Below are 20,033 nucleotides of genomic sequence, written 5' to 3' on the forward strand. Positions count from 1 at the left end.
TGCATTTAAGTAACACAGTCAAGAGGTATTGAAAGCCTAAACAACTTTCTGGAAGTCTTTGAGGGGGAAGTGTGGCTTCACTTTGACAATAACTCAAAGACTTGAAAAAGCTGCCTTTTCAACTGCCGTGATCTGCTTCTCCATGTCAGTCCCTCTCCTCTGGCAAAAGGTACCGCTGCACTGCTGAACAGTGCCCCAGTTCCCCCAAGTGACCTCCTCCCCACTCCCATGACCAACTCATAAGTCATATTTAATACACTTGTATATTTGTAAATTGCCCTTTCTTTGTTTGTCTGTTGGCACTCTGCTCAGTTTTTTGCAGTTGACAGTTGGCTAGTACTTTAAATGCTATTTACCTGGCAATAAAAGCCTTTCTGATTCTGATTCATTAAAGAACTGCCAGAAATTACAACCAGAATTTTAACAGAGCAACTGAATGCTGCCAAACAGTCAAGAAGGCCGCTGTCAAGTAGATTTGATCTTTCAAACTATTTTACTGCATTTCTGTCTTACTTCATTCAGACTGAGAAAGTTTGAGTGTAGCCACAATTTAAAGTCATTAAAACAGTTAAATGATGGTTGCCGTGGGATGGTTTTTACTGTCTGGTTTAATAGGTAAGAAGACCTGAATGTTGTTGGCTCAACAATTAAATGGAATGAGTTTCTTGGAAATGCACATTTACAGTTTGGAAGATGAACATCAATGTTCATGTTTTCAGAAAAGTCTCAGAGAACTTACAGAACCAAAATAACATACATTAATCACTGACGGGTTCCTTTAATGAACTCGGCTCAGCCTCAGACGGGTTTTGCTGTCTCAGAGAGGACGTTTATGTTGCTTGCCTTTTCTCTTTCTCTTCTCTTTATTTTATTTTTTAATATTTTTAAGCGCTAACCGGAAATGCCCTTTAAAGTAATGAATGACAGCAGAAAACGTTGAGCGGAAGTGGTGTGTTTTATTTTGGTGAGTTGCGACAGAGAGTCTGATGAGCAGGGTTTGACAGTTGGCTCGTCTGGACTCTGCCGCCTGCGGACAACCGCTGTATCGCATGTCAGCGTTATAACACTAACTGAGTAACTTTAGATTAGCTTTCCCGACAAACTGACAATATTAGGAGTGAAAGACGAACTGCTTTCTAGTCAAAACCAGTCCCAATGGCCACTCTTCAGGTACGTGAGTCAGGTGAACACCAAAGTTGGCATGAATTAGCATTAGCTTGTAGCTAGCACAGGGTTGGCTAACTAACAGGGTAGGGCCATTAGCTGCAAGGTAACGAACAGGTAGCGATAGTTGTTGAGGCGCTAAACAAGGTAACATGAGCTCGTTCATCCGCACAACTTTGTTTGTTTGTTAACATAAATATCCTGTTTGTTAACTACAGCAACTGATGTCTGGATTTTCTCTGGACCTGGGACCATTGAAAGAACCTATTGGATTTATTCGGGTCTTAGAGTGGGTGAGTAAAGTCAAAGTTCTAAAGATTATCAATAAATGACAGTTGACAGCACGTTGAAGTTATTTTTTCTTAATCGTGTTCAGTCTACGTTACTCAGAGTTCTCAGTTGATCCTCGTGATGTTGATTTTTCCTTCCTAATGGTCCATCCCACTCTGACAAGCTGAACCAGACTGGCTTCCAAATGTGCAAAGTGTAAAGACAAATTAAAAATTAGATGTAATTTACAAACATTGCAGGTTTTGGCTTCGACCTTGTCCAGAGTGCTGGGTTATCCATTTTAACCTAAGTGATGCTGTAAAACCTTCTCTTGTTCTAAAAGGAGGTTGTGTACTGTATGCTGTGGTAGTTACCTGGAAACTCAAAGGTATTTAAAATTGATTAAAATAATATTTTTAAAAATAATATATTAAGATAATATTTGTCGGTTAATGGCACACAAAACAAGAGTAATGTTTGTGTCTGTTGAAGATCATCATATCAGGCCGGAAGCGAAAAGCAAGAACCGTCTAAACTTGACTCTACCAGTCTATCTGCAGTGAGGAATGAATGCATCCTGTTACTGATTAACATTTACAACCATCATTATCCACCACTGGGTCACTCCAGCAAGTACGTTTAAAATACCAGTTTTCTGTTCTACCAAAAAATTTCACTACAATGGTAAAGTTTATAATCAGAAGTTAATGAATAATATAGATAATCAGAAGTTAATGAATAATATAGAAACTGAACTGTGATCACAGCTTATTATTTTAATAGGTGCTCTGAATCACAAGTATCCAGACATCGAGACAGGGTATAAATGGATAGTTTAGCAGATATGCTGAGAAATGATGACAGATTGATTTATTTTAGTAAGTATGTAAAGTTTATTTATATAGCACCTTTCACAGACACTTGTCACACAGATAAGCGGATAAAATTTACAACATAAAATGCATAAAAATTTTACTCCAAACAACTACGAGAACACCGAATATACCTTTTCTATGCTGTTGTGTTGATTTGTTCTTTTTTTTTTTTTATCATTATAGTAAATACAGGTGCTCGTCATAAAATTAAAATATGAAAAGTTGATTTATTTCCATAATTGCGTTCAAAAAGTGAAACTTGTATAATGTAGACGCTCATTCCTCACAGACTGACACATTTCACATGTTTATTCTTTTCACTTTGATGATTATAACTGACAACTAATGAAAATCCCAAATTCAGTGTCCCAGAAAATTAGAGTATTACTTAATACCAATACAAAAAGGATTTCTAGAAATGTTGGCCAACTAAAAAGTGTGAACATGAAAAGTATGAGCATGTACAGCACTCAGTACTTAGTTGGGGCTCCTTTTACTCAATTTGGGGTTTTCATTAGTTGTCAGTTATAATCATCAAAATGAAAAGAAATAAACATTTGAAATATGTCAATCTGTGAGGAATGAATGTCTACATTACACAAGTTTCACTTTTTGAATTGAATTACGGAAATAAATCAACTTTTTCATGGTATTCTAATTTTATAACGAGCACCTGTAAGTTTATTCTAAATGTTGAATAGATTTATTTCCTGTTTAAGTGTCCCCTGTTGTAAGCTGCCTCTATTAGCCTGAAGCCGTGTAAAAGCCGCACACAGAACTTTTGCCATTTTGTCAATGACTTGTCCTCTATCGACGGCTAGTCCAGCATCCATCTTGCATCCTACTTGTACTGCGATCTCTCCAGCCAGTGAAAGACTGTCTTATCTTGACTCTTGTCTTCTCTCATTCTATATCTTTCTTTCTTTTCCTCTCTTCCTCCACTAATGTTGTCTTGTGTTTCTTTGCTGAATTGGCCACCGTGTGCGTTTAAAGCAGCGTGTGTGTTGATATCCGCTTGCTAGCATGTGAAACTCGTCAGCAACGTCATGCGGCATCCCGAAAGAAAAAGTTGTATAGTGTGGTTTCTTAGCCTCGGGATGATGCTGGAAATCAACGGTTCTAGATATGTACATAAGAGAAATCACTGTTCATTGTTCAATGAGTCTGAAACACAAAGTTTTAAGGTTGGAAAGGTACATAATGCGTCTTTAAAACCTTTCTCACATCTTATTTTGTTTAGTTTTTTGTCGTTTTGGTTAGACTGCATTTAGTGCTTTTTTGGCCCTGTTTACAGTATAACTTCATTCACATTCCTTCATTTAGCATTTTACTCGTATGCAGATGAGCACGTTACACTGCAGTTAAATCCATTTTCCACTTTTTCTGAGTCGGTTTGGACGAGCGGCTCTTTTGATTACTGTGTTTTTTTTGTTCATGTTTTTTTTGTTTTTGCTCAAATGGGGAAAAACTTCTTTCCATCTAATGAATCAGTTTTTTTCTTTCTTTGAAGAAATGCAAATGCTCCTTATGTAAATACAAATGTACAAGAGAAGTCAGCTATTAAAAATGGAGTCTTAACACAGGAGTTCATGCAGAACGTTGGCCAAAATGATAAACTTGTTGATACAGTTCTAATCTGCTGGGATAATGCTGATGTGGGTGGTTTGTATTGTAAGCATTTGTCTCTTTATTGTGTGGAAAGTAGATCCAAAGGTAAATTTCTGTTATGGTCATATATATTTTTCAGTTTGCTGTTTTGTTTTCTCTCCAGTTCATCCCCCCCATGTGTAAACAAGTGTTTGTGTCAGATCTTGTGACTGTGCAGGACTTCCACCGTATACAAGCTCTGCAGTGTTTGCTCTTCTGTTACCATCACTCAGTTCTGAAATCTGATTCAGAGAATCAGATATTCTTTTCCAGAAGTTGAGCTTCACTTTGTTAGTTTGCTTCAGTTTGTATGGTAGGCCTCAGAAAGACATTCTTGTCTTTACTGTCCTGGAAGATGTCTCAGATGAATATTCCTGAATACTTCAGCCTGTAAGGTGGACAGAGGCCAGAAGCAGCAGTTTTAACTGTAGTAATGCAGTTATTTAGCTGATGTTGGAGACGGTTGACATACGGTTGAAGGTGTTTGTGGTAAATGCTAACCTTGTGACTCTGCTCCTGCCACTCCCTGACCAGGATCTGCAGCCTGGAATGTGTCAGTCTGGGAGTGGACTGAGGGCCTGAACGGGGAACCCCTCCCTGTCTGCAGGCTTTATTTGGGTTGCTGTTAAAATGGCCCTGGGGGGCCAAACCAGGGCTGAGATGAAAGCTGAGCAATGTTGTGGCGAGTCAGAGACTGCTGAAAGATGAAACCCATTTCTGAAAATCCTGGTTAAATACAGCTCTCTGCGTGTGTGTTCTTTATCTGGTTGTTTTTACTCTAAGTTGTTGGTGTTCTCCAGCCTGTTGTGCCCTGATGATCAGAGAATGTCCTTTGGTAGACGTGGGTGTTGGTGAACAAAGGACATTATTCTTGAGGGAAAGTACGGAAGCAAAAGTCACATGATTCAGAGTGAAGCTTTCTATTGGAGGAAAGATGTAATGAGTTTGGTTAAAGATGTGTTTTCACAGATTACTGTGCATATTTCTCTATTAGATATTTATCTATTATTTATTTTCTATTTAAATGATGGAAAGGTGTGAAGGAAAAGCATCAGAACTGTTCATTTCATACAGCTGCAGTGCTAATGATTAACAAACATAGTTATCTATTAGGGCTGGAAATCGTCACATATTTCCTAAAACGATTCAACAGCCTATTTTGATATGATTTAGCTTAAATTCGATTTGATATTGATTCATGTTACAGGTATGTAACACCACCTATTTTTTTTATATTAAAGACATTTCCAGATAACTGTTTTTTATTTTTATTTTTATTTATTTTTTATAACACAGTGCATTACTTGACAATCAAAGTCAGTTTTCTGGGAGTACTCAGATTACTGTAATAATGCATTTCTGAAGTACCATAACAATGCAGTGTTTCCCCAGATTCAGAGCCAGAAATGCTGTGATGGGAAAAATAAATAAATAAAAAAGAAACCTACAGGACAGGAAAAAAGTTAAACTTTTTAAATGTACTGATGAAACAGTTTCATTCAGTGGAGTCGCTCTAAATATTCTTAGTTGATATTTCAGATAACGTGTTGATGTTAATAAAACTTACAAAGAATATTGGATCCATTTAAACCCGTAATATGACTCAGAAATTCCTTCAATGACGGTAGATTCATCTTGTTCGGCTGTGTGTGTTGCCGTGACGATCGTGACGCTATCGGGGTAACACCGGAGCAGAAGAAAATATTTTTGTCTGATTTTCACCTGATTGACGTGTTTTCGGACGTGCACTTTGTCCTCTGATGGAAACCTGTGTGTGCACGCGTGTGTGTGTGTGTGTGTGTGTGTGTGCGAAGAATATCTTGCCAAACAAAAGTAAGTCACGTGAGAGTAGGGTCACATTGCCGGAAATGAGGACATTTAAAAACAAATCGATCTCCAAGTTTTATGAATATATATTTGATTTATTTAATGTACATCAATTAAAATCGATGGATCGATTTTTTTTAACCCAATCTTATTAATTATATCACAAAAAATGCAGTGGAAGCTAATGTTTTTTTAAAATGCCAGCGATGTAATATGTATTATTTCGAGTTTCCTCAGAGGGTGAGAGCTGCAGGTTTTAGTGGACAGCGATGTGTTTAATGTCAGCCTGTACTAAGTGTATGACACAAATTGGTGAATGAAATCCCACTCGACTCTGTTCCCAGTACTGTCCCTATTTTAGCATGTAATGTCTTTCCTTTAAAAATAGTATGACATGACAGCAGGCAGGATCTCAGCGGCTTTGTTGGACTCTTGTATTGTGTTCACTGATATGATACCACTGGCTCAAAGAAGGCTTCTGGAGTTGGATTGATTATTTATTTGATGTCACTGGAACCTGTTAATCCTTTCACTCTGTGGATTTCTTCACAGTAACCAAAAAGCTTGGTGTTTTACCTACTTATAGTTTGGATTAGGGCTGCAACGATTAGTTGACGTTGTGGACAATAAAACTACAAAAAAAAAAACTACATTGAGACCTCATCTTCTTTTCTTACCTCTGCTGAGAGTTGCACGTGTGCAATAAAGTCTGCAGGGGAATAGAATGGCGGCAGAGGACGATAAAAGTCTGAAATAACTTCACTTTAAACTTACAAAGTAAACTAAATACATGTGCAACTTGTAACGCAGACCTTGTGTACCACGGAAGTGCGTCTGCAATGCTCGAACATTTAAAGAGAAGGAACGTCGGACTTACGTAACTTTATACAAGATTTCAAAGCTGAAAGTGAAATAAGATCCATTTAATAAGATACATAATCCGATTGGTCGACTAGTCGTTTTAATAGTCGACTATCAGAATAGTCATTAGTTGCAGCCCTAGTTTGGATTTGTTTGTTTTTTTTCTACCTTCTGTATCAGTTCCAGCTTTAGTCTCAGTCTATGATTTAAGAGAGAGAACATCTTCTTCAGGTTCTGGTTCTACTGGTGTTTGTCAGTCCAGCCGCAGATTCTCACATGGATTGAGCTCGGGACTTTGATTTGGTCATTCCAGCACATTCTGACCCAGTCGGTGTTTCTTCAGCAGGATGATGAGGTTCATTATCCTGCTGAAAGGTGATTCTCCTTCCCAGTTTATGATCTCTGGAAGCAGGGAACAGGTTTTTACCTGGATTTATCTCCATCCATCATTCCAGTTCTAACCAATTTCGTTCCTGATGGAAATGTCCCCACATCATGATGCTGTCCCCACCATGCTTCACTGTTGGCTTGGCTCAAGTTTAGTCTCCTCTGACCAGACGACCTTCTTCCAGATGTTTGAAGACTCTCCTTTATGTCTTCTAGTGAGCGTTTCAGTCAGCAGTGTCTTTTTTCTGTCTACTCGTCCATAAAGTCCAGCTGATAGTCATCCTCTGGACAGATCCAGCTGTCTCTGCTCTTCAAGGCTACCTTTGGTCTCCTTGTTGTCTTTGTGATTAATGATTCATGTCCAGTCTGTGAGTTTTAGTGGACAACTGTCTCTCAGCAGGTTTGTTGTGGTTTCATATGCTTTCCATTCAGTGATGAGGGATTTAATTGAGCTCTGTGGGATTTCAAGTTTCAGGTATATTTTGAAAAACCATCTCTGATTTGTTCTTCTTCACAACTTTGTCCCTGACTTGTATGGTGGTCTACTTGGTCTTCATGGTGTCTCTGGATTAGAGATGTTTCATACTCTGGGACCTTCTGTTGGAACTGCATACATCTGGTCCTCTTGTCCTTTAACAGTCCTGTTAGATTTTCATCACCGTATTAAATCTTCAATGTAAATGCAGACAGGTTAGATGTTATCACCCTGCGACATTTCTTCTGTCCTGTATGTTGGTCTGATGCTGTCTGCGGGCAGTGACTGCTTTATCCTTTCAGATTCAGGATGTGACATTTGATTAAATGGTTTTTTGTTTTGTTTCTTTTGTTTTTTAACTTGTCCAGCGTTGTAGCAAACAGAATGATGGTCTGGCTGCTGTGTTGTGCTGAACAAATTTGCTTTGCCAAGAGGAGCTTTATGGGTATTAGGCTCCTCTTGATAATCTAATTTTTTTTATTTCTCTCTTTATTTAAATACATTGTTTTAGCTTATATATTTGTATTATGGAATTTATGTAATATTGCTGGACCTGACCAGAAGGGACGGAAAAAAGGAGAAGTAAAAAGGAAAGTGGAAATAAAAGAAGAGGAGACAAATATACAGTACAAAGAAGCAACGACCCTTCAATCCATCCTAACACCAGATAACCAATGGCTGCACCTGTACAGAAACACAACAGAGAATTTTACAGCTTTTACAGGTAAACTAAGCTGACAGGCATAAGAAATGTGTTTAAAAAAAGAAGTAACCAAGACAGTAATAACAGTATGTATCACGACAACAACCAAAGACACACACACACAAAAAAAAAGTAGCTCTTAGTGTATAAAACCTCATTTTATTAAATGTAAGCTGTGACAGCGTTGACTTATTGAAGAGTTCAGCAGGTTTAGTTTCAGCTTTGGTTTGTTTGCTACATTTTGCTTCAGCTCTCAGAGGGAGGAGGTTTCCTGTGTGGAAAAAGGATGTGACCACTGCAGGGAACAGAGTGATAGTCCAGAGGGGAAGTTGTAACAAAAGGTTAAGAGAATTTTTCACTCACTAAACGAGAAGAATAATCAGGCATAAATGGATTCAGTGTTGTCTTTTTAACTCAAAACCCAATTTTCAAGCTACATTCACAAAACCTCAGACTCATCTTGCAAAACCAAACTTCCCTCAAAACAATTTAATCTGCCAAAAAATGAATTATGTTGTCAAATCGTGCCCCGAATCAATCAAAATTCACGACTGAGCAGGCACTAAACACTACATAGAAAAATAGAAAGCACAATACTCAGAACATGAAGCTGTAGAAATAAATGTTTTTCACTGTAGGCTAAATACATGTTGCATAACAAATAACCAGTGCATTTAGCCCTTTTATACAGTAAACCTACGTAAAAATAAAGTACATTACCCAGCCACAGCATCATTTCTCCGTACTGGGTCAGGCCACCGGCCTCCCTCATGCTCATACCATGGACAAGAACATGGTCAAACACAGTAGCTCTGACTTGATCAGATAATACTGTTCTTTGTCTTCGCTGACCTCCTCAACCACCTCTCACACAAAGCCCTCCTCCTCCCCACCAGTGCTCTCTGACCTGGCTTACATATGTTCCCTCACATCATTAGCCATTAGTGTGATCAATTTTGAGTTGTTGTGTTCAGCCGGGGACACCTGTGCTCACCATTATGCAACACAGCTACATCACAATGAAAATGTGTTGGCAAGTTGTGTCTTAACACGTGAAAGTGCTTATAGATTTGCCAAAAGAGAAATTGAAACTAAACCTGCTGAACTCTTCAATAAGTCAACTTTGTCAGAGAAATTGACAAAAACTGTAACATAGACCAGTCAAACAACAGGCACCATAAACAATGTTCGAACATATTCACCAATATGTGCATCAGTTAAGTTAAATGTGTCATTTGCTTTCTGGCTTTTTATTTTATTTCATTGTTTCCTACGCCACTCGCCTCCCTTGCGCCTCCACTTGACTCTCCTGCTTCCTCTACCTCACCTGTGTCACGCTGTTCTGCACCCAACCCTTGGACTACTCCTGCCTGACAAAAATTGTTTAATCGAATAAGTTGGGTACAAATTGCATTTATTTCACATCTGTTGAAGTCTGTGAATAGGCTATCAAAACTCTAGCATCAAATTATTTGACATCACTCAGGAATCCTGTATGAACCTTGTGGCATTGATGCTGTTACCTAACCAGAGCTCTCTTTCCTGCTGGCCTTTCGCTATTTAACAGGCTTATCTGAAATTACAACCAGTGGTTAATACTTTATGGTGTGTACATAATAGCCTACATTGTTTAAGCTAACTAGTGTCAACTTCATTAGCCTACGGTAGCATCTTTATTTGAATGTCTGTTCAACTTGTAAATCTAAAGTAACTTATCAGCAGCTACCTTTCCTCTCTCTGGACGCCACACGTCCTACGCTTGTCGGATGCTCACAAAGTTTACCTTGCCTGTGGGTACAACTGACAAAGTTTAATTAGGTCCCACCTCTGTCCCCGTCACTGCACTTCAAGCTTTGTTCACGTGCACAGTCTCACTAGAATGTCTGACAGATTAATGGACCACCTCTGCTGCGCTTCTGGAGGCGGCAATGCAGGTTCAATTAAGAAATTTAGATTTTTTTTCCTTGTGAAATGATTTAATTCTCTGCAGTTTAAAGGCATGACGTTAACAATATAACCGTGGTGGCCTGCCATGATTGAGTCAATGTAGGGGGGAACCCTGAATAAGTTTGATTTCCTTAACACCAGAAAAGCTTGCAGCATGAAATTGACTGTTTTATTTCTCTCCAGGTCTTCACCATCTTTGCCTTTGCCACCACAGGAGGTTATTCTGGATCAACCCACTTCAAAGTGAAATGTTCCGGGCAGCAACAGGAGGTCACCCCCGTGTTTGGCTACCCGTTCAGGTACTGTAGAACCCTGTATTAAGACAGTCATCATGTCTGTGCTGCTACCAACTCTAATGGGCTCGACACACGGGAGGCAATTAACGACAGCGACAGGCGAAACTCATCGCAACCTTCGTGAAATCGAACACACGGGACGCGACAAACGGCAGCAGGGCCGTGCATCGCGCTCTAAGATCGCTTTTCTCCAAGAAATTTGATTGGTTATGATATTGGTGGGAATTTTGACATTTTCAAACCAGTCCCTGACGTGACAAAGTATGACCGATAGAGAGTCAGAAGATTTTGCATGAATTGATAGAAATCTTGCTGTTTACTGTATAAAAGAAACACAACCATGGGTTCATCGAAGTTTACAAAATAGGAAACAGCATCGTGAATATTGTCATTTGATGGACCTCAAGGCTGATCCAGATAAATCCAGAACCTACGTTTGGACGAATTCGCTCTGGCGCCATGCGATTGCCTTTTATTAAACTAAAATGATCTATTCTTCAATTTTCAGCGTGGTTGCAGACTGCGCTGTCTAGCGTGCTCTCATTGGTCAGCCCATGAAGCCCCTCGCTGGTTGGCTGTAGTGCCAGGCGACAGCGACAAACATTTTTCTATTTTCTTGTGTCACGTCGCAAGCCTCGTGTGCACGTGAACATGAACGAGCGCAACATTTCACATACACAAATGTCGCCTGTCGCTTTGCTGGAGGAGGGCAGCGATTTCCGCCTCAATACGTAGGTTCCATAGGAAATGAATGGAGAAGGAGCAACGTCGCCTCCCGTGTGTCGAGCCCATAAGGGCGCATTCACACTGGCGCTATTTGACCTGCTTTAAACGAACTGGTTCGCTTCCATGGAAAGTATGTTTCGTTTGGAGCAGTATGAATGCTCATTCTTACTCTGGTGCAGCCCAAAGAAGCAAACCGTATGAAAACTGGGGGTTTCGGTTAATTTGCAAGTGAATCCTGGTTCCGTTCTCTTTCAGTGTGAAAGCAAACGCAGCATCCAGTGAGCTAAAGAGGAAGTGACGTAGATCAACATGGTGGATATATGGCTGCCTCCTGCCGCTCATACTGGACAGATTCTGGTGAAAACCGTATAGGTTTTAACACCAAAGCAAAAATAGAAACCAGACTGCAGAAATTAGTTGTTGCTCCATTGTTTTCTTGAGCCGAATTTCCTTTTTCCTGCATTTTCACTTTTGGTTATTTTGGGGAATATTGTCCTCTAATGATCCGTTGATGTAACTGCATGATGTTGTCCAGGTGGATTGGTCCTCTTGAGTAAAATTTAGTATGAAAGCAAACCAAACAAAAAGAAGGGGAAACATTTCTCTGAATTCCCTAACCAATCCAATTGAGTCCCCCTAACTATCCTGGTGTGAATGTGCCCTAACACACTCAGGACTAAAGTCGGGTTTCTGCTGGGTGAAAACTATTATTACTTAGCAAAATATATAACTTTGTGACCAGTCTTTCTAAAATCTCACTTAATCCTTCACTTTGCATCCCTTGGATAGACCAACATCCCAGGTGAGGACCTATAGTCAATGAAATCACACAGTTTTAAAACCATCACAGGAACAGGTAAAGGTGATTCCTTCCTCACTTTTCCTCTCCAGGTTGGCGGCGAAACCATATCAGGTTCCCACATGTAACGGCACTCTGAGCAACACCACCTACCTGCAGGGTGACTTCTCTTCCTCGGCTGAGTTCTTTGTCTGCGTTGGTGTGTTTGGGTTCCTTTATTGCACTGCCACACTGATCCTCTACCTGGGCTACCAGAGCATCTACCGCCAAAGCACCCGAGGCCCCGTCATAGTAAGCAACCCATTCACTGACACAGCCCACTACTCTCAGTCTGGCACATTATTTGATCATTTCCCTTTTTTCCCCGTTTCATTTCACATAATTTCACAGCATTTTTTCTGATAGTTTTCAACTTAATCAGGGGTGTCAAACGTATGGCCTGGGACACAAAATCAGCCCTCAAGAGGGTCAAATCTGGCCCGTAGATTTTTACTAAATGTAAAAATCAGCTATACTTTAAGAAAATACCACACACACATAAGACAAATTTTATACATTTTTTTTTATGTTTAAATGTTACAAATTCTCTAAATTTATTTCTAAGTTTTATTAATGAAATAGTGATTTGTAGAGCTCTCATCATCATTTTAATCTAGTATTTTTTTAAACTTCATATATAAAAATAAAAATATACATTTTATTTTAGATTTGTATTAGTTTTTTAATTATATTTATTTAAATCTATTTCTTTTACAAATATACATATGTACTTATTAACGTGCATTACAATGTAAAGATGGCAGTGGATATATACAATCACTAAACATTTATAGAAAGAACATTCCTATTCGGAAAATGTTTTAGATTTAAACATAAAAAAAATTAAAGCTCATGTGGACAAACTAGAAATCAGTTATTTTTATTCAAATTTGTATTTATCTTTTATGTTATTTTCATATTTACCAGTGGATGATTTTGTAATTTATGCATAGGTCACTAGAAAGCTAAGCAGTCAGTTGAAATGTGCAGCGGGTCTGCCTTTACAAAGGAAATTACAGCAATTCCAGACAGCGCTGTTTCATATCAGTCTTTTCCTAGTCTTGAGCTTGCGACAATATCAAACGTGTTTGATATTATCACAAATTGCAGTTATGTAACACAATCAAAAACCAATAGATGAGCGCTGACAAAAGCAGAAACGGGAATCCTGACAGTCAGAACGACGACAAAAACGGGGGAAAAAAGGACGAACAAGAACCGGAGATGAAACGTCGTAAGTGGACCGTCCAGAAAGAAGAGCAGATGGTGGAGCTTGTGGCAGATCAGTCCTGCCGGTTTGATATCAGCTGTCCAACATATCGAACAAAATGCTAAAAGAATCTAGTTGTAGTCTTGTAAATAGTGAACCTGCAAGATTCACCGTCTTTGTAAAATCTCAGTCTGAGACAAGGCAGTGACTAAAAACTCCAAACACTTCAGATGTGAGCAGGAGTGAGCTGATAGTTTTCCACATCTTTTCAAAGTCTGCTGATGTATGGCTAGCAGAATCATGTTTAACACCGTCAGCTGAAACATCAGCTCAAACTCCAGGATTTTCTTTTTATTAGTAGGGCTGCAACTAATGACTATTCTGATGGTCGATTAGTCACCGACTATTAAAACGACTAGTTGACCAATGGGATTATGTATCTCATAATTATTAAATGGATCTTATTTCACTTTCAGCTTTGAAATCTTGCATGAGGTTTTTATGTAAGTCTGACGTGCCTCCTCTTTAAATGTTCGAGTGTTGCAGACGTACTTCGGTGGTACACAAGGTCCGCTTTACAAATCTCACATGTATTTAGTTTATTTTGAAGTGTAATGTGAAGTGATCCCAGACTTTTGACGTCCTCTGCCGCCATTTTGTTCGATGGTCGGCCGCCATATTTTTCTCCTGGTGGACTTTATTGCTCATGTGCAGCTCTCATCAGAAATAGGATTAGAAGGCGATGTCTCACGCTGTAGGTTTTTTTTTGGCAACAATAGTTGACAGGTAAATTCATTGTCGACTATTTTTATTGTTGACTTATTGCAGCTCTAATTACTGACATGTATGTAAACATCTGTTTTTGCGTTTTACTCTGACCAGGACCTGTTGGTGACTGCTGCTTTTGCCTTCCTGTGGCTTGTGTCCTCCTCAGCCTGGGGCAAAGGCCTAACTGATGTCAAATGGGCTACGAACCCCAACCATCTCGTAGAGCCATGCAAAGACATCTGTGAAGCAGGAGAATTTCCATCCATGGGTCGCCTGAACGCCTCTGTGGTAAGTTATGTTGAAAGAAAAAAAAAAAACACAGAAACAAATGAGGACCACTGCATGTTGTTAAGAATCAAGAAACTTACAAATCACAGTGGATCTATAAAATCACAAAACACTGAATCACAGGCATTTGGAAGTAAAAATACAGTATTTTCCTCTGGCTGGCTGGTTTTGCCTCCCGTACTGTACGTTTAACACACTTGTAATAAACGATGAAAGAAAAGAAAAAGTAAGTGCGTGTGTTGTCCAATGTAGCAGATTCTTCCTCACGACTTTATTCAAATAAAAGTGAAAAGCATGGTACAGTAAAACTCAGTACATTTTTACTAAAGTAAACGTAACTTATTACTACCCTCCTCCTCTGTGGAACATAAACTGGACAGCACTTCTGAAGTTATTGGGGTGTGAAGAGAACTGAGAGGCAACTTGATGTCTTGGAACTGATTTGCTTACATGTACAATCAAACCTGTGGTATCCAAATCTTCATGAAGATGTGCACCTTTGTTCAGTCTTCAAGAATCACTCTCCAGCTTCACAAAAATCAACATGGGAATGTCCAAATGCTGAGCTCCGCCTTCTAAAATCATATGGACATGTAGAAATGGTCAGGTGGATCTGTACTTGAGCGTTCTGCTCGAGTTCTCCTAATGCAGATTGATGACTGTCCAGAGCTCACTTTATCTGAATTATCGAGTTCTCCTGTAGTCTTCAAATTTCAAGTTGTTTATTTGTTCACATGCAAGATGGCAATGAAATGCAGTCGTACATGCAACCGAGGCTGTGCACACCCATTTACCACTGGTAAAAAAAAAAAAAAGGAAAACAGAAAAAAAGACATGGTAAAAAGAGTATAAATATAATGTGCATGCTATGCAGACTGACTACATACGTACACAGACACTGTGTGTATATATATATAAATATGTATATATATATATTAGGGCTGTCAAATAATTACCATTTTAACTCAGATTAATCACAAATTTCAAATAATTTCAAAATGGTTATTCACCATTTGCAAGTTTTTATATGCCTGAACCTGCCCTGCCCCTGCATAGCTAAAGCATAAACCCTGTCTACCTCAGCCAGCTACTGTGTTGGAGAAGGTCCTGCCAAAAACAATACTTTGGGGTAAATATTTGACACTGTTAACCATGAACCGCTAGTTTCCTCCTGTTCAGCTGAACGATTAACAAACGCAACAAAAGAAAAGTTGATCAGCTGATCACAGACGTCACAAACTGAGACAACTAGAGATCCACTAGAGCACACACGTTGGTGGGCTGTCGCAAGTTTAAAGGAGAATGCGGGAAAAGTGTGGGTGCTGGTGTGGAACCCTCTCACCAGGAAAAGAGTGTGTGTTGAAATACCCCCATATCGGTTGAAATTTTTCATATCATGCATCACTATTTATTCTCAAGTTCATCCATAGTACCACCCCGCTAATCGCTCCCATTATTCACCAGACTTTTATCTGCAGTGCCCGAGCAGGGACTTCCCAGGAGGCTCAGGTCCTCGATCCATCTGTACTTTGAACACATCCTCTGACCCCCTTTTACAAAACAGGACCACAGACAGTGTTTATTCTTGAGGCACTGTTCCAAAACTACATGCAGTGTTGGTCTTTCAACCATGATAGGCCAACAAATATCCAGGAACCATCCCACTCACGTGGGATCTGGTCCTTTCCCGGACCTGGGCTTAGTTTAATACATCAGCAACCTCAGTGATAAGCGAGTCTCCTCAGAACTACTCTGTCTGCTTTCAAATCAGACAAATGAGTTAATCTTATACAGATTTCACCACCTGGGAGTGGCTGATGGTCAAATAACAGAGTAGACAGCGCCCTCTGCTGGCCACAGCCAGATCTGCACTAGAGGACTCAGACTGAAATGTTTGTGCGATAAACCTGAACTATATCAAGTTACAGAGAAAAATATCTGGAATCTGAGAGGAAGAGATGATTGAAGCTTTATGTGTTTATGGTTATTTGTGGCCTCTGGGGAATTTAATGCACACAGGATTTTTAATTCATGGCTTCATAAAAATGTATTAAAAAAATCCAGTTATGACTTTAATGAAGTGTTGTCAGATGTTGTCAAACCTTTGTTTGTGTCTTTCTATAGATTTTTGGCTTTTTGAATCTGATCCTGTGGGCTGGTAACTGCTGGTTCATATACAAGGAGACACCTTTCCACAAGGATCCGAACCCCCCAGCCACCATGGAGGAAGGAGCAGCCCCTGTGCCTTAACCACATCACTGAGGGTCCTTTAACAAAGCCATTTTCCAACAGACCTTTTGTTATGCCCCACAATGATCAGAAATGGAAAACAAAAGGAAGCCAAATGTCATAAAGCCACTTTTAGCTCCCAGCATTGGACTTAAGTTTAAAATAGTCCCTAATTTTTCTGAATTTATCCTAAAATATTTCTCCAATTCTTCTTCTTAAAACAAGATGCAAATAAAAGCTAGATGCCTTGACGCTACATGAGCAGCACTACGTTTAACAGCCTGGTTTAAACAGGAAACACTATATATGTGGACCTGCAGGGTGAGCTCTTTATCCTCCCTTCAAACTGTCGGTGTAAAATTGTAAAGCTATGGTCGGAGCAGACGTGTAGGGAGGGGAGGAAGAGTTCATTAGAGCCCTGCGTCTCCTCCGATGATGATGATTGAAACATGCACAAGTCACTATCTTAAGGTCTCAAACACTAAAAGGTTGTAATCTGCTGAAACGCATTTATTGATTTAACACACTTTGATTTTGTTTATTGACACTACAATCTTCTGCACTTCGCTTTTCAACCTGGAAAGCGTGAGCGTCATTTCCAGGTTGGGACAGCATTTAAATAGTTTTCAGTCTGCAGTCAGGCAGACTCTGCAGGTTTAAGCCAGGATCCGGTGTCCTCGACCTCGGCATGTTTAGTTCCTCTCTGTTCGCTTTCATTCAGACTGCTCGCTAACACTAAGACCACTCCATGTTTGAACCATCTTTTGAAAAATGGGACGTTATTTATACGCATTTCATTTGTATTTTTATCTACTTTAATTGGTCTGTTGCATATTTGAAGCACATTGTTGGTTTCCAGTTTTTCAGTGTAAAAGTTCCAGTGTGCAGCTTCTCTTCATTTAGTTTTTGTTCTGTTTTTATGCAAACTAAATTAGTTAGCTGAGCTATGGTAAGTGATTTCACACATTAAAACATGTTTTCCAACTCCTGCATTTGTACTGTACATGTATGTTTGCACCATTACATCCAACGTTGTCAGGTTTTGTTTTGTTTTGTTTTTTTAAATATATATATATATCTTAGTTTTCTGAGTCTCTGTCAACTTCCTGTCAGCGTATTGACTGTTAGTGTTGCACTAAGATGAATGTCATTGTGTGAAGTAACTCAGAAAATAATACCGTGTTGGGCCATTTTCAATGCTGGGAATTATCGAGGGGCTGTTTAAGTAAAGAAATATATAATTTTGAAGACACCCAGGATTAATTTTTAATGATAAATCTTAGTTTATTTAGAGCACTGTGATGAGTGGATTGTTCACGTAATGGATTGACAATGAACTGTATGTATTTTATGCCTTGTCTGTGCAAAAGAAAAAAAATTAATCTGAATTGATGCATGAAAACCTGAGAGCTGCACAACTTCTGGATTCTGTCTCCTTTCTTAAACACTGCTCACCACACATCTGTATGGTTTACAAACCTATAAAGAAGCCCAAGCATTTACTTATAATGACCGATTTATTTTATCTGCCTACCTACATACAAAGGCTTTTAAAGGTATTTACCCAATTTTCCTGTTTTGTTCCCTTAAACCTTATAATTAAATTGATGTTTGGGGTTTTATCGGTTTACATAACATACCAACAACCTTGAAGATGCAAAATATTTAATACTAAATAACCTAATCATAACTAACTTAAGTCAGCACTTTGTGAAGGAATGTTTTGCAGCTAACCCACCTGCAGTCTTTTAGGGAATGTCCATGCTCTTGGCACATCCAGCCACTGGGATTTTTCTGACCAGTTTCCCAGTCCCTACTGAAAAAATCCCCCACAGCATGATGCTGCCACCACCATGCTTCACTGTGGGTGATGAGAGATGTTTAGTTTGTTCCTTGATGTCCAGAAAGTTCAGTCTTAGTTTCCTGTGACCAGAGGACCTTCTCCCAGATGTTTGGGTACTCTCCTGCATGACTTTTAGTGAACTTTTAGGCCAGCAGTGCCTTGTTTTTCTGACCAGTCTTCAAACTAAAAAGTCCATAAATACACTGTTCCACATTATTCTGGATCTGCTGTTTGTTCATTTCTTCTAAATAATCAGGGTGGATGACTGAATAGGATTTTTTAATCATCAAAATGATGTAAGGTTCTATAAAAATCAGATTTTTTTAAACAAAACTACCAATGATGGAAACATAACTGTAAATCCAGAGTTACAGATTATTCTACAGAATAGTTTCCAAACATTAAACATGTGAAGAACTGAAAATGTTCACAAGTATTTTTTTCATTGTGTAAGAGATCCTTTCTCATCATTGAACCTGGTGGTCCATGGATAGTTTTGCTTTTTTTCCCCTGGATCTCATTGAGACCAGAATTTCTTCCCAAAGTTGCTGTTTGGAGATCTACTCCTTATGGCAGGAAACTAATCGGATTTATCAAAGTCTACACTAAAAGGTCCTGCCATCTCACTCCCCATTATTCCAACCCAAACCATCACTCCGCCTCCACCTTGCTGACGTTGGCAGCCTTGTTGGGACATGGTGGCTATCCTCCAACCATCCAGACCTTCCATCTGCACCATCCACTGTAGCGCGACATTCATCTGTGAATAAAACGGCCTGTAAATGAGTCTTCATGTATTTCTGAGTCCAATGCAAACGTTTCTCTTCGTGACCATTGGTGAAAGGAGACCCAGACACAGATTTATGTACAACTGCAGCCTCTGGATCTTTAGCAGCTGATCTCTGTGATGCATTTTCCTGATGAAGACTGTCTTTCCAGGTGAAGGAGGAACTGGAGAAACTGAACTGGAACAAGGTTGCAGGTTCAGATGGTGTCCGCCCCCGGGTTCTAACAACCTGCTCAGAACAATTATGTTGGATTCCTCAGCACCTTTTCAACACCAGCCTGAATCACAAAATAGTTCCTGTGTTGTGGAAAACATCTTGCCTTGTTCCAGTACCTAAATCAACCCCAGCCATCTGAACCAAATGACTGAGGACTGAATGAGAGGCCCCACAGGAACAGGAACTAACCACAACCAAGTACAACCCCAGCTGCAGGCTTCGGTTCTCTACCAGAGGTCTGGTAGTTTGAAGGTTCTCTGCCATATCTAAGCTGTTCCTAGGACTCCTGGGATCTATTGGAAGCCCTCTCCCAGTGTGGATGTCCCAGCTCCCAGTGCTCCGATAACCACAGACACCACCTTGTCTTCTCTTCCCACATCTCTTCATCTTCCTCTTTCAGTTATTGGTGTTACTTTTAATCATTTAGAATATCTATATCACTGCTGTCTTCTTCTATGGTTTATTGACAGCCATGATGTCCAATTGGTTGTTCTCCACCATCTCTCATGTTGACTTTAGGACTTCCACCCTAAACTCACTACAGTTGTTCCTGTTAACTATTCCATCCACCTGGTTATGGCGTTCCATGTCTGTCTTACCTGCCTCCATCTTTCATCTACTATGTCCTGGACTGTTTCAGAGTTCTCTGAAGATCCTGCAGCTGGGGTCCTGTCA

At 39.5% G+C, this 20,033-nt stretch overlaps 1 protein-coding gene across 1 annotated transcript; it reads left to right on the top strand.

Moving 5' to 3' along the window:
- The first annotated feature begins 976 nt into the window (after positions 1-976).
- sypl2a (synaptophysin-like 2a) lies at positions 977-17,929 on the top strand. The gene is made up of 6 exons (XM_041980664.1): positions 977-1,170; positions 1,383-1,457; positions 10,340-10,455; positions 12,070-12,268; positions 14,109-14,282; positions 16,407-17,929. Exons 1-6 carry the CDS (start codon positions 1,156-1,158, stop codon positions 16,530-16,532), a joined length of 705 nt encoding a protein of 234 aa, XP_041836598.1. The 5' UTR covers positions 977-1,155; the 3' UTR covers positions 16,533-17,929.
- Positions 17,930-20,033: the final 2,104 nt, after the last annotated feature.

Source organism: Melanotaenia boesemani, chromosome 3 (assembly GCF_017639745.1).
Source record: "Melanotaenia boesemani isolate fMelBoe1 chromosome 3, fMelBoe1.pri, whole genome shotgun sequence".
Classification (NCBI taxonomy): Eukaryota; Metazoa; Chordata; class Actinopteri; order Atheriniformes; family Melanotaeniidae; genus Melanotaenia; species Melanotaenia boesemani.

Coding starts and splice junctions, on each gene's coding strand:
- sypl2a (XM_041980664.1), top strand. Junction 1,458..10,339: donor TTATTCGGGTCTTAGAGTGG/GTGAGTAAAGTC, acceptor ATTTCTCTCCAG/GTCTTCACCATCTTTGCCTT. Junction 14,283..16,406: donor GTCGCCTGAACGCCTCTGTG/GTAAGTTATGTT, acceptor GTCTTTCTATAG/ATTTTTGGCTTTTTGAATCT.